Here is a 13,998-nt window from a genome sequence, read left to right as displayed (position 1 = left end):
CTTTAGCAGGCTGGCAGCAGCGGAGGAATGCTGTCCTGTCAAAGTGTGAATTTTCCATAAATATATCTCACTGCTGGGGAGGTGGCGGCTGCTGGAAGAGCCCGGGAGAGAGAAATGAGGAAAAATCCACAATGGTGACTTGATTAATTCATTTTGCATTAATCCTGCGTCTTTCTGGCACGGTTTTTCGGCACCTGCATCGATTTCCGGCGGGAGCTTTGATCACATCCCGACTGCAGCGGACCTAAAAACCCAGTTGGCAGTCGGGTGTGTTTCCTGACCGTCTGTCAATTCCTCTCGTGCACATTTTCAGACCTTAATCAGATCACAGCCTCGCCCTCCTGCGGGTAATGGCACATGGTGCAGGTTTTGATTTGATTTGGAACTGATGACCATGCATATTCGGTTGCGCACCCCCCCCCCCCCCCCAGAGTTGCCAGGGGACAAGAGTGTTTGCAAACACTCGGTGTCGCCTCAGAGTTAATCCAGAGATGCAATCCTTATCCCTGCCCTGTGCTACACACACACACACATGTGCAAAAACATGTGTATACAAACTTATAATGCAATAAATTATAAATGTAACCTGTCAGTCGGATGCAGAAAGACATGCATCAGTGTCTGACTGAACACGTGTCTCCAGTTACACTCCTCTGGTCCCATGCGAGTAAAGACCAGTGAGGAACTGGGAAGGTGATGAAAGTGGGATCCTGGTTTGGAAATCCTGAGAAAGTCACATTTTGCATATTCACGAGGAGGCTTTATTTCCTGCCCAGCCCCAGAGTTAAGATCCCCCCCCCTCGCCCCCACCCCCCCACTGGGGAGGACGAGATGAGAGGGAAATTAATAATGTGAGGAGAATCAAAGGATTTGACTGAAGCACAGGATCAGAGGAGGGTGAAGAGCGTGAATCAGAGGTAAAGCAGGGACCAATCAGAGTCCTCCGTCTTTACTCGCTCGCGCAGATTGGTCCGGCCCCTCCTCCCACTCAGAGAGATTTACATCCCTCGTTAAAAAAACCAGTTGGGCCAATCACAACCGTTTATCCAAATGCAAATTGTCGTGGCGGCGATGCTCGGGCTCGTTTCCCAGTACGAGAGGAGGAATTGAACTTGTGGCAAAGGAAGAGGAGGGGAAACACAATCAGACAACTGGGACGTGAGAGAAGAGTCGCATTATGAGAACGATAAAACACATCAGCTCTCAAAATGTGTTTCAAAGACAAACAGACTGTAAATCTCTGGTCACAGCGTCACTCTCTTCTTCCATACTGGTTTTCTGTCGAGTAAGAGGCTCAATAAATCAAACACCGCTCTGTCTCCACCTCCACTCTGTCTGCAGCCAGAGAGCAGCTCCTACATTACAGCGATAAATAAAAAAAATGCAACTGTCATTTCATGCGCTTGTCAGTGTGAGAAGACTTCTGCTCCGCCTCAGCTGCCCTGGAAACAGATTGCAAATTAGCATCTTCTCCTTAGCGAGGCCAGAGGGAGTCGGGGGCCGCCTCCCAACACGGAGACATGTTTATCACATCATGGTGTGTGAGGCTGACAGGAAGTGAAAAAAACGGGAACAAACCTGCTTGATGTTAAATGAAAGTTGATGTTTTAATATTAATGGACTTTGTGGCGTGACGTGTGGAAGTCACGCTAGCGAGCTCGGGCGCCTGGCACGCTTGTCTTGTCCCCCCCCCCCCCCATCAAGCCGAGAGGGCTTCTTTGAACCTGGACCAACCTGCTCTGTGTCTCTCCAACCACAGCTGATCACACCACCCAGTTTTAAACATGGCTTTTCACTAAATTCATCCACCGTCCTGCTCACCGCTTCAGGCTGTTTCCTCCTCGTCCGTGTCTGAACTCCAGTTTACCGCCTGCTTCTCCTCTCACAAAGACAATGGAGGCCATTAGAGCCCATGAAGAAGAGCTCATAACGACTCTGGGGCCATGTCTGATCCCCTCGGTGCCGCGCGGGGGGGGGGGGGGGGGGGCAGGTGGGCAGCTCGCCGCCCGGCAGCACAAAGGGTTTATCCACAGTGATTTATTAAACAGCCTAACCTCGGACTAAACAGCTAAATTAGCAGCCGGGCCCTCTCCTCCGTCTTTGTCTCCGTCTCTTCTGGGGGCCCCGGCTGTTAGAGCGCAGTTAGAGTCTATGTTAAGGACGTGTGTAATGGTAGACCGGGCACATATTGGAACCATTAGGCGGGAACATGACTGCCTATTACACGGGTCTTTAGCGACACGGAGAAATAACCCCTTATCACCCCCCCCCCCCCACCCTCCCATAGGATGGTTCCATGTCGATGAACGTGATGCAGTGGAAACGTGATCCCTCCACTTCTCCACAACCGATTATGTTAAACACGAGGAACAACTTGAATAGAGAGAGTGAAAAGGGGTTTTTCGGTCAACACCACTTCAACGCTGAACACTGAATACTCACTACGGCCATTAGTGGGGGCTCATCCTGAATGTTAAACCCTGTGAGGCAGTGACATTGTGTGTTTTTAAGAGGAGAGCGAGGTTGACAGGAGGCTGAGGAGGAGGCACCTGCCGAGGACGAGGGGCTGAGATAACAGTTTCCTCCTCCCTGTCGAGGAGGCATCTGGCGTGGTCACGGTGCTGCAAGCGGAAATGCACCCAGGAGGGGGTAATGAGGCGTGGGAGACGGGGGTTTGTGTTGTGTTGTGTGTGTGTGTGTGTGTGTGTGTGTGTGTGCGTTTCGGGGTGCTGGTTTCCTCATCTTTCCTGGACGAGCCTTTGTGGACCCCAATAAGCGGCACCATCTGCAGACGTCAGCCTTGTGTGACTCACGAGCCGCGATGAATCAGCTTAGATGAAGACACACATGTTACCTGCTCATAAAGAAACACAGGAACAAAGAAGAAAGGGAAAGTGTGCGTCAGCAAACACACAAAAACAGGACAGAGATACTTGTACTTGAGGAAGAAGTGCTGTTGGTGCTGGATCCTTGAATTTGTCACTTTCTTGAACATTGCAAAATAAAGTTTCTTCATTGATTCCTCGGGAATAATTCCTGGATCTTGATGGAAACAATCTGATATTTATAAGTGTGTGAAATTGGTGGCAAAATTGATTTCAAGGGAACTCTTAGACCTTGGCAGCAGAAAAGGACTCAGTCGAGTTTGTTCTTTATTTACTTTTACTGCAGATGTTTCTTTTTTTTAAATCATGGAATCATTTATTTGCCTTCTACTGTTTATTTGTTGGTTCTTGTTCCTATTGTGGTTTCTGCTTTTCACTTTTAATATTTTATTAACATTGCCTGATCCCCCGTTTGCTTTGTCAAAGTATTTCAGGCAGTTCACATTAAATAAGACATTATCCCAGTGTGACAACACCGAACAAATAACCTGCAAAACAAATAAACTTTGCAAATAAAAGGTTTAACAATAATTAAAAGATGTAGAACGACTAACATGATTATAACAAATCTTTTTCTTTGTGTTCCAGGTGATCTCTGCTCTGTCGAGGATCTCCCAACACAGCATCGCACAGATTAAAGGCATCAGGTACGTGTCTCACCCGCTACGCCCCCCCGTTCATCATCTGAACAGCCTGCAGCACTCGAGAGCCTCGCTGTCACAGAGAGAAAACACTCTGTTCTATATTTACTGGATTAAAAACGCAGGTGGCTGTTAACATCTGCTGCTCATTTCCAAGTCCATTTACCATTTTGTTTCTGTAATTAGCTGCAGCTTGTAGCCGCCGTTATCTCGCAAGGCACAAAATCCACAACACATTTCCATCTGTCACTCAAACGACTCAGCGCGTCAGGAGTCAGAAAACCACGGCTGGAATTTTTTTTTTCTCAGATAACAGGGAGAAGCTGAGTAAATCCTCCGCGCTGCTTTATCAGGCCTGAAATGGGCGTCTGATTTCTCTTCATTTGCTCAATCTGCTCCGAGCTCGGTGGCTCGCCGCATAAAAAGCCATTTTTATCCATCTGAGTAATGAGTTGATGGAGCGCGCCCATTAGGAGCCCGGCCAGGAAATGAAGGGAGGAGAGGGCGGAGAGGGCGAGTGACAAAGAAATAGAAAGAGAGAGAGAGAGAGAGAGAGAGAGCTGGTCCTTTGCCATTAATAAAAACAACACAACCTGCTGACGCTCGGCCAATTCGCCGCCTGCCCACTCGGCTGCAAGGTGTCAAAATCAATGCTGGTTTGACCTCGGTGTAAATCATGGCTCTCCTGACTCTCTAACCCCCCGACTCACTTTAAAAAACAAGAATCTGAATATTAATTAAGCTGTAAACTATTATTTAAAGCTCAGATCCTCAGACTGTGGGTCAGAGGGCAGAGACAAGATGGAGTCACCGTCCTGGACACGCACCCGACTGCTGACATGTTCACGAGTTCAAGCTTTGAATTCCTTCCTTCCTTCCTTCCAGCCTTCGGGGGGGGTTAGCCTGACCTGTTACCCTACTGGGGGGAGGGGGGGACAGGTTATTGAAGTCTGTCTTCATCAGGTTAAGGTCACATTTGACTTCTGACCTCCAGAGGACAACGTTAAGGTTATTAAGTCAAAACCAGTTTGAGCATTAAGAGTCAAACTGGGCAGGTCTGTGGAGCAGAGTGTTTTCCTCTCAGTGGTTTCAGCAGCCAGGACATATTCCCAGTTATTATCTAAACAGTGCTTAATGGAGCTTGAAGAATTCAGTCCTATCTCCCTGTCACCGCCACGGGCTTCACAGATACACACAAGGACACATGACACACGCGTGACGAGCTCCGAGGCCACTCGATGTGTTTGTCACTAACACAAGGCTGTTAAACACTTCCACAACACGGCTGCTCACTGACCCCGCTCGGCCCCTCTTCAAGGGTCTCCTCCCTGACTCCTCCGTAACTCCACTCGGGGCAAGGTCAGCGCCATTCAGAGGTCGACCACATGACAGACTTCCTCTGTCTCGCTCCAGAGCTCCTGTCAGCCGCTCACAGACCTCAGCTGTAAGTCATTCAAACGCATGCTGGGCCACGAGGCAGGATGTCCGTGGCCTCCAGGTGTACTCGTACACGGACCCGGTGATGTACGGCACCTTTCACAATCAGGTGGCCACGTGCATTATGGAGTCAAAGGGTGTGTCACGGGTGAAAAGCAATCGAATGAAGATAAATCAGATCAAACTGACAACTTGAATTTGATTTTCTTTACATCGAATAAAGTTTAAAGAAGTGATTTACATGGACAATATGTAGCTGTGGCCACTAGGGGGCTCTCGGTCAAGACGATAACAAAAAGCACCACCATTGCCAATGAACAAATATAAAATAAGTTGTATTTGTGTTATGTGGCAAACGACAACGAAGAATCGTGATTGTCATACATTGTTTGTCTCAGAAGTTGCAGCAGAATTGTTTAATGCTAAATCCTTAAAAGAAGTTGTTAGTGCAATTCTGAAATTCTCAGGCAGAGGATTTAAGGGTTCGAGGAGGAAGTCACACTTGATCTTGAAGTGTCCTCACAAGCAGGTGGAAGATCCATGATTTGAGAAAACCAGTTAAGATGATGCACGTGATGACAAGTCAATCAAGGAAATATTCAAATCATTTGATTAGCATTTGGTTTTAAAGATGTTCAATCAAGGGCAATACAAACATTTATTATATTATTAACAAGTGAGTTATAAAGCTGTAAAGTCAGAATAGAAGATACAAGTGTCTCTGCTGGAGAAGGCTCAGACCAACAGGAAACAGATGCTTCTTCTTCTCTGAATTACAGATCAACACTTTATTGTGTCTGAAAATGAAATGGAGGTAACACTCCAGTAACAATTAAACGTGTCCCCTCTCGTCTGAATCACTTGTGGGTCACTCTGTCTCTTGTGTTTTTATATACTTATACAGAAACTAAACCAATTATACAAACTGCATCAACTCCTATAGAAGAATCTGTTTAAACAGCGAAGGTCAAGGATCATTTCCAGCTTCAGTCCCTCAGCCTGTGTTTCTCTCGATGTCCACACAGTGACCTCTCTGCTCTCAGATCAGTTAACTACAGACGCCCCAACAGGACGTCTATCGAGCTCCCAGTGACCGGAGAGTCCGTCACTCTGTTAAATCTCCGGGTAACATTGCCACAGGCGTGTCCATTGACGTCCTGTTGAGGCCCATTGATCTGCACTGGGATGTCTGTTCACTGTAATCAGGCCTCAATGGTTCATGTCTCTGTCACTGTGTCAGCGTTCCAGCCCTCAGCCCCTCGTGCACAAGTCCAGGCTTTGTGTTTGAAACGATGACATTTAAATGCTCATACACACATTGATAACAACAGATAGTACAGTTATTACTTCACTTATACTTTCTCTTCTCGTGGATTCAGCTTCAAACCTTCTTTTACCTCAAAGGCCTCACAGTGAATTCTGCTAAGTACAGTGAGAAATATGTGATTCTTTCTTTTACACATTTTAATATCCTCTCCCCACGTTGTCATTTTCATGATGTTAAAAATCCCTAAGACTTTGATAAAAGGAACTCCTCCTCTCCTCCATAAAAAACACTGAAGCTCCTAGTCTAGTGGCAGAAACTTGGACTATGGGCAGAGAAGGTCTCTGGTTCGTCTCTGGTACAACTCCACGGAGAGACAACAAAAGACGAACCTGGATTGATCTGTCCAAAAATCCAAGAGTCTCCCTACCCTGTCTAGTGCCCCTGAGCAAGGCACCTTACTCCCCCAACATCTGCTCCCCGAGCGCCTGTACGCGGCTGCTCACTGCTCTGTGTGTACTGCACCAGATGGGTCAAAAGCAGAGATTAAATTTCCCTACCTGCATGAGTGTGCCTTTGCATGACTGTGCATGTGTTTGGGATGAATAAATGCATCTTAATCTTAATCTTAATCATCTTAATCTTAAAACACCACGTTGTTACTTCTGTACCATCGTGCATGTTGTGACGTCACAACACATAATTTCATGTCTATTTAAATCTTAGTTTTCATGTTTTTATTTTGATATGATCTGGTTTCAGAACCTCTAGCCTCATTGTGTCCACATCTCCAAAGGATTCACTGCAGAACCTGTCACTAAAGTCGATGACAGTTTTCTCTCTTGTCGGAACCCCCCCCCCCCTTTGTGTCGTGACCTCATGTTCCCATCTCTCTCTCTCTCTCTCTCTCTTGGTGTGAACCTGGCTCGTTGCCGACCTTGTGTTTTTCTCGAGCTTATCCACGGTGTCATCCTCCGTCCTGTTATTCCACAACGCGCTGCTTCCTACCGCTTATCATCAACGTCCTCAGCCAACCCCCCCCCCACCCCCCCGCTCTAACCTCCACCCTGCTCACGCTCCTCTGGCCCAGTTCATGGCTGATCCCTGCTGTGCGGCTGTGGATGGGGGTCGTAGAGTGCGTCCGACCTCGGCTCAGCATCAAGACACCGAGCAGAGGAGGGAGGACGTTTGCTGACGATGATATTTAAAACCTTCAAATCCTCCTGTAGGACAAGGTCACATGCTCATCATGTACTTCCTGTGTGTGTGTTTGTGTGTTCTACACAAACACACACACAGTTCTACTTTGCACTTGGAACAAAAACACATATGTTGATATCTTCACGTTGTCTTTAAAGTGGATGAAGAGGTTTGCTGTGCAGTGAGGAAGGTCGAGCTGCCTCAGTGTTAATCGTCCTGTCATCACAGCGCTGCCCCCTCATGCCCCGGAATCACTCCACTCACATTAAAGTGCAGTTATCACTTTGCACATCCTCCCCCCCCCCCCTTCTTCCTCATGCCCACTGAATGCATAGCGTGTGTCAGTTCCACACGCAAATGGTGTGAAAATAAAGAAAAAGAAAAGGCTTTTACTCGGATGTTACCCCACCCCTGTGCACGTGTGTGTGAAATGAAAGTGCACGTTTAAAGGAGGAAGGGGAAGCTTTATGGAGCAGGCCCGGTGCAGTGAGTGCAGCGAGCCGGCTCCAGCTCCAGCGGTTTATCGACCCCTGCAGAAACAAAGCCGCGCCCCCGGGACGTGGAGCTGCTCCCAACGCCGGCCACCGGAGCCGAGTTCACACCTAACGACCACACCACTGCTGTTCTGCTGCCCGACAAACACACAATCCTGATCAATGGGACCGAGTCGAAGAGGCTTTTGTCCGGAGCGCGTGTGCCCAACGGCTCCCCGTGCACCGGCATCACCGGCTTTATGGGACGTGGAGAAGAAACTTGACATAAGCAGTTTGGGGTTTATTGGAATAATGGAGTTAATGCAGAAAGGGCAAAGCAGTAAAGTCGGGGAAGAGGTTGTTTGAGGAGTAAAGAGCGATGAGGAAGCAAGGACACACATGTTCTTTATCTTTTTGTTGTGTTGTTGATTAGATTTCTTCGCTTTTTAATCACAAAATAATACACACATCCACTCGTGCTCCTCTGAAACAGATAAAACCTTCTTAGTCGTTTAGTTTTCTTATAAATAAGAAGTAATTCGGTCAAAATGTTCAATTTAATTCCAAGTTAATATTCACTCAAGTGTTTGGATCGTCTTTCTAGTTGTTCATGAACTCAAACCCTGTGAGGTTAAGTTTGTAATTTCATTTGAAGTAATTCACTGTGTTCAGCAGTTGAACTCTTGTGAAACATGTTATTGCAAAAGCTTCACTGGACAAGTCACAATACTTTGATCATCAGAAGCTTCACTACTGGATCACCAGAGAACGTCACATCCCAACCAACCCGAAAACAGAACTGAGTGATTCTGCCTCTTTGCTTTCATGCACCACATGTTGGGAACGAGCTGCAAGACATTTCAAACTCTGAGTCGTCCTCCTGTCTTTGTCTTTTAAAATCAGTTGTCACAGAACAAGTTTGTTGTTTTTCACATGTGCTTTTTGTTTGTCCATTGTTCATTTGTGTTGGTTCTCGTTTGTTTGTGTGTCTGTTTTGTGTTTTAACCTTTTTTGCTGTGTTTTAGTTTGTCGTTAATGTTGTTTTTGCATTATTCATCCCTGTTTGTATTTATATAGGAAACTCTCCGGGTTAAATAGACTCCTTGAATTCATTGACCCATAAAATTGAAGAATTGTAGCCTTAAAGAATGATGAAGCTCAAAAAAGTGGTTTGGGATGAACACAGAAAATACTAAAGAAAGAAAAGACATAAAAAAAGAGAGAGAGCTGCTCCGATGACAATGTTTCTCCAACACATTTAAATCTGCTGAGAAAAACTATTTCAATTAAAAAGAAAACACTAAAACAGACAATGTGCTGGAATGGCACTCAGTAGATTTCACACCTCTGCCAACAGTCCCTTAATGAAACCACATTTTAATTCAAGACATCCAGATTTTTTTTTTATTTGGACCTCCTCCAGATTTCACACATTCTCACACTGCTACAGATAAATATAAAAAATATCCTGTTTATAACCTCTTTATCTGGATCCGCACCAAAGTTGAGTGGGTTCTTCCTCCACTCCTATAATCCACATCCTTTCACTTGTTCAAACAAACCTCCTTGTCAGAGGTAATAAAAGAAACACTTGAATAAACCAACAGGAAGTTACACACTCACAGGAAACGCACACAACAGAGCTGCATCCAATCGCCGAGAGACGCCTCATCACGGATCTGATGAAATTATAAACACAGCTCAACTGCACCTGGTTGCATCATTTAAGAGAAATGAACACGGCAGCGTTGGACCCGGCTCGGCTCCTCTAAACCCTCACCGCAGCGATAGTGAAGCCGGGCACTTCCCCACAAACTACTGTGTAATTAAATTTTGCCCTGCGGGACTCCATTAATAACTTATAATATAATGCTCATTTCATTGGAGGGGGGCCGTGAGATGTGGGGGTGTTATTGCGCTCTGGAGGAAAGCACCGTCTGAGCCGCTCATAACAGTGTGCGAGGAAATCATACCAGGCTGTTTTTGTGTTGTTTTTCTTTCTTCTTCTTGTGTGTGTTATTATTTTTTAATAGTAATACTTGTAATTAGCTGTTGAGCCTGCAGAGATTTTAATGAAGTTACACCCGTCAAACATGAAATACAGATTAGAGGAAGCAGAGGGTTTGCAGGAGAGTTTGCACGTCTATCTCTGCATGTGTGTGTGTGTGTGTTTGTGCTTATGTGTGTGTGCGACGAGGCGACCTTTGACCTGCCAGCTGAGCATTCATTAACCCACGGGCTGGCACAGTCTCTCAGTGTGACCACTGCTTTGATTAAAACAAAACTCTCACAGACGCTCGGAGCTCGACGCTGCACATTTAAACAACTAGAATAAAATAAGCTGCTCTTGATTTTTGAAAGTTCACGATGCACTTTCACTTAAACGTGTGATATTTGGCCTTGATGCAGTCACAGCTCACTGATGCAGGTTGTCTAAGTCATGGGCTTTGAATGGTTGGTTTCTTTCACGGAACTCACTTTAGCCACATATAACACAGACACACACACACACACACACACACACATTCATGTATTCTCTTTCTTGTTGTTCTATCTCCTGCTGCAGTCATGACATCGATTTAAAACTTTCCCCAAATGCACTTAAAAATATAGAAAGAGAGAGAAAACTCACACGAGGAAAAGTCGTGTCAGTGCAGTCGATATTAACCGGAGACGTTAGACATAAAGTCCAGCTGCATCAATTGAGGAATATCAGGGATATAACGTCATGCAAGCTGGGAAACACATGTATCATTTTTGCAGTCTGTAGTGTAGCTGGTCGAGTTGAATTAATTTGTGATGATTTCCAGACATACTGAAGATTTGAAAAATTTACTTGGTTTGTCTACAATAGTGACTTTTCTGGTGAAAAGAGAAACGTGAATCAAAATTGAACACATCACCTCATCAATAAACTTGATTTGTGCAGGAGTCAGGTCACGTGATAGATTTTCAAGCTGCTTCAAGACATTATCAAACATATTGCTTTGATTGAGAGACCCCCTAGTGGCTGAAGTTACACATTAAGACTGACTGATATTGTGTTACCGTAATTGCGATAGACTTCAATGAATAAACCTTCCCACTGCTGGAGCTGCTTTGTTATAGAAGTGATGATCAAACACGTACAGGTGAAGCCCGCATCTCGGTTTTCCCGTGACCCTGAACCCCTCACTCCCCTCCTGCCTGCTCTCCGTCCTCCATCTTTTCTTCTTCCTGACAAATGGCAGTGTAGAGTTCTGCGTGTTTGTGTTTCCAGTGGCTCTTTGGCAGCGGGGAAAACAAATCATGTGTCCAGTAGTTACATTACACAGGGGGAGTCGAGGTCGAGCTCACAGGGCTTGTTTACTGCTGGAGGAAACCACTGCTGCTCCGTGTGGGATCTATCTTCTGAGGAGGGAGACGGTGAAAAGCCGAAACGCTGCTACCAGGGAATAAACAAAAAGCTGAAAAATAACAAAAACACCAATAAAATCAAACAACACACTCCTCTTAAAATACCAAAACAATCACAGTGATGCATTTAATAGCTGCTCACTGCCATTAGATTGTGTTTTAGTCCCATTTTACCGCCCTCACAGCTTGGAGGTTAGCGATTCACAAAGACATCCTCAGGATTCATTTTTAATTACACCGACTTGTTTTCCGTTTCAGAGACGTTAGCGTGGTTGGGTATTAGCTCCGATCACGGCTTCACTGATGTTAATGGGCTTCAATCGTGCACAACATTAGCGCTAATCGGCAAATAATGTGTGGCAGGCGGCTTTCGTGGAAGAGAAATACATCTTTACAAACACGGATCGGTTCATCGGGGTCCATATATTTAAAAAATGCTCCGCCGCTTCCCAGGATGTTGTAAACACATTCGATGTCGGGGGGGGGGGGATGGCTCTGAATAGTCATTTTCTATATTTCATGGTTCTCCACGTTGTCCCCGAGGTTCCTTGAAAGCTGCACAAACTCCCAGAGAGGATTCACACGACACCTGCTCGTCCATCTCTGACCGGAAAAAAAGTCCCTGAGAAAGTTGACTGTGTGCGAAGATGCCATTTTTTTTTTGTGTCTCCGTTTGTCTTACCTGTCAGCCGCAGTGTGCTGATGTGTTGTGACGCGGTTGTGTGTGACTGATGGCGTCCTCTGTTGAATCCATCCCGCTGTTGTTGCCGCTGAAGTGATGGAGCAGCGAGTGACAACCCGACAGATGGAACATGCAGCTTCTTCCACTGGTTGTTTTGTTCTACCCGGGACCCTTCGCTGCGTGTGTGTGTGTGTGTGATGATTTAGCGTTTTTAGCCCTCTCTCACTTCCTGTTTGTGTGTCTCTTTGTGTGTGTGTTCCAGGCCCTTTCCTTCGGAGGACACCGCTCTGAATGAGGATGATGTGTACCGGAGCCTTGAGGAGCTGGCAGAGTGAGTATGAATTACACTGCACCCACACTAACCTGGTTTGGATGTCCCCCACGAGGACACTGCAGTTAATTAAATTAAATCTCTGGAGTCTTGCTCCAATCAGGAAATCCACACTCTATAATTTTATGGTTTACCTTTCGGGGACCAGCTTTTTTTTGGGGGGGGTGGGGTAAATCTCCACATTGTGATTGATTACATATCATCATTTTCAGAGTTTTATATTAAAAAAGTTGATGCTTCTCTATTCATTCAGGGTTCCTACGGTCATGGGAAACCTGGAAAAGTCATGGAATTTTATAATGTGTTTATCCAGACCTGGAAAAGTCATGGAAAAAAACAAAATCCCAAAAGTTTTGGAAAAGTCATGGACATATTCTCATGTCGTTCATTTAGATTAGATTAGATTCAACTTTATTGTTATGACAGTACAAGTACAAATACAATGAAATGCAGTTTAGCATCAAACCTCAAGTGCAAAAAAAAGGCAGTAAAGTGCAGAGTATTGTGCGTATTTAAAGTGGAATGTAAATAAATAGATATGTACAGTAAGAAATATATATGGAATAGTACAGTATTAACAGGTATTGTATGATATAAGAACTATGAGCAAGATAAATATATACAAATATATAAATATGAATATACTATAGGCGGGATAATACAGTAGTAAAAAAAGTTTATGCCGAGTTTTAAATCATTCATATGCTTTTAAAGACATAAGCTCAAAATATAAGCAGGCATATTTGGGTTTGTGTTATTTAAGGTAAACTGTGTGCCTTGGAATTCTCATTGTTAGTTCAAATACTACATTTTGTCAGTTTTTCGCGTATACACCGAGATTTCACAGAATGTTCAGTCATGGAAATTTGGTTTAAAGTTATTGAAAAGTCATGGAAATCCATTGGTCAAAATGTGTATGAACCCTGTTCATTGCATATAGAGTAAACCTCCTTGATGTGATGAGAGCAGCACAAAAAAGACTCATGGAAGTTAGAGATGTTAAAGCGTAGAAATGGAGAAGAAATGCTGATTTAGCTGCAGATAAGCACGAGAGCTTTAATATAACTGATGAAGCTGCAGAATAGTTGTGTTTGTGCATCACCGGCATTTTAAACCTGATTTGAAGTGTTGTGTGTTTTTCTTTTTTCTGCTCTAACAATAAACACAGAAGAATATCGAGAGCAAACTTTCCTTCTCTCCACATCACGTGCAGCTCGATGTGACGTCTTTAAACGAACTGTGATTTTTTAACTTTTCAATTTCTTCTAAACGACTAATTACATAAGGGCCTCAGTCACTCTGCCTGTTGCCATGGTGACACCAGCGCTGCTCTGCCTCGGTGGCTCGATGCCGGGCTTGGTGTGTGTGTCTGTGTGTGTCTGTGTGTGTGTGTGTGTGTGTGTGTGTGTGTGTGTGTGTGTGTGTGTGTGTGTGTGTGTGTGTGTGTGTGTGTGTGTGTGTGTGTGTGTGTGTGTGTGTGTTTGTTCCCGGGCACGGAGGAGAAGTCACTGGGTCTCCTGAGTTGGCCGCCGCTCGACTCAGATTAATGGAGGATGCTTAGTTAACCGCTCTGAGACGGGTGTCATTCATCACAGGGAGATAGAGAAGGAGGAGAGAGAGAGAGAGAGGCGGGCGTGCGAGCTGGAGATATACCGTACATGCCCGCTGAATACATGATGGAGATTTTCT

At 45.1% G+C, this 13,998-nt stretch overlaps 1 protein-coding gene across 6 annotated transcripts in view; it reads left to right on the top strand.

Moving 5' to 3' along the window:
* The window catches only part of vav2 (vav 2 guanine nucleotide exchange factor), a 178,052-nt gene that overhangs the window by 129,612 nt on the left and 34,442 nt on the right, over positions 1–13,998 (top strand). For all 6 annotated transcript variants that reach the window (XM_053411318.1, XM_053411316.1, XM_053411320.1 and 3 more), the window contains exons 3-4: positions 3,474–3,532; positions 12,241–12,309. In XM_053411318.1, coding sequence (XP_053267293.1) covers positions 3,474–3,532; positions 12,241–12,309 — 128 coding nt within the window. The remainder of the gene's footprint in view (positions 1–3,473; positions 3,533–12,240; positions 12,310–13,998) is intronic.

Source organism: Pleuronectes platessa, chromosome 19, assembly GCF_947347685.1.
Source record: "Pleuronectes platessa chromosome 19, fPlePla1.1, whole genome shotgun sequence".
NCBI classification, from domain to species: domain Eukaryota; kingdom Metazoa; phylum Chordata; class Actinopteri; order Pleuronectiformes; family Pleuronectidae; genus Pleuronectes; species Pleuronectes platessa.
The sequence above is the reverse complement of the archived record's forward strand: the minus strand, read 5'-3'. Positions and strand labels throughout refer to the sequence as shown.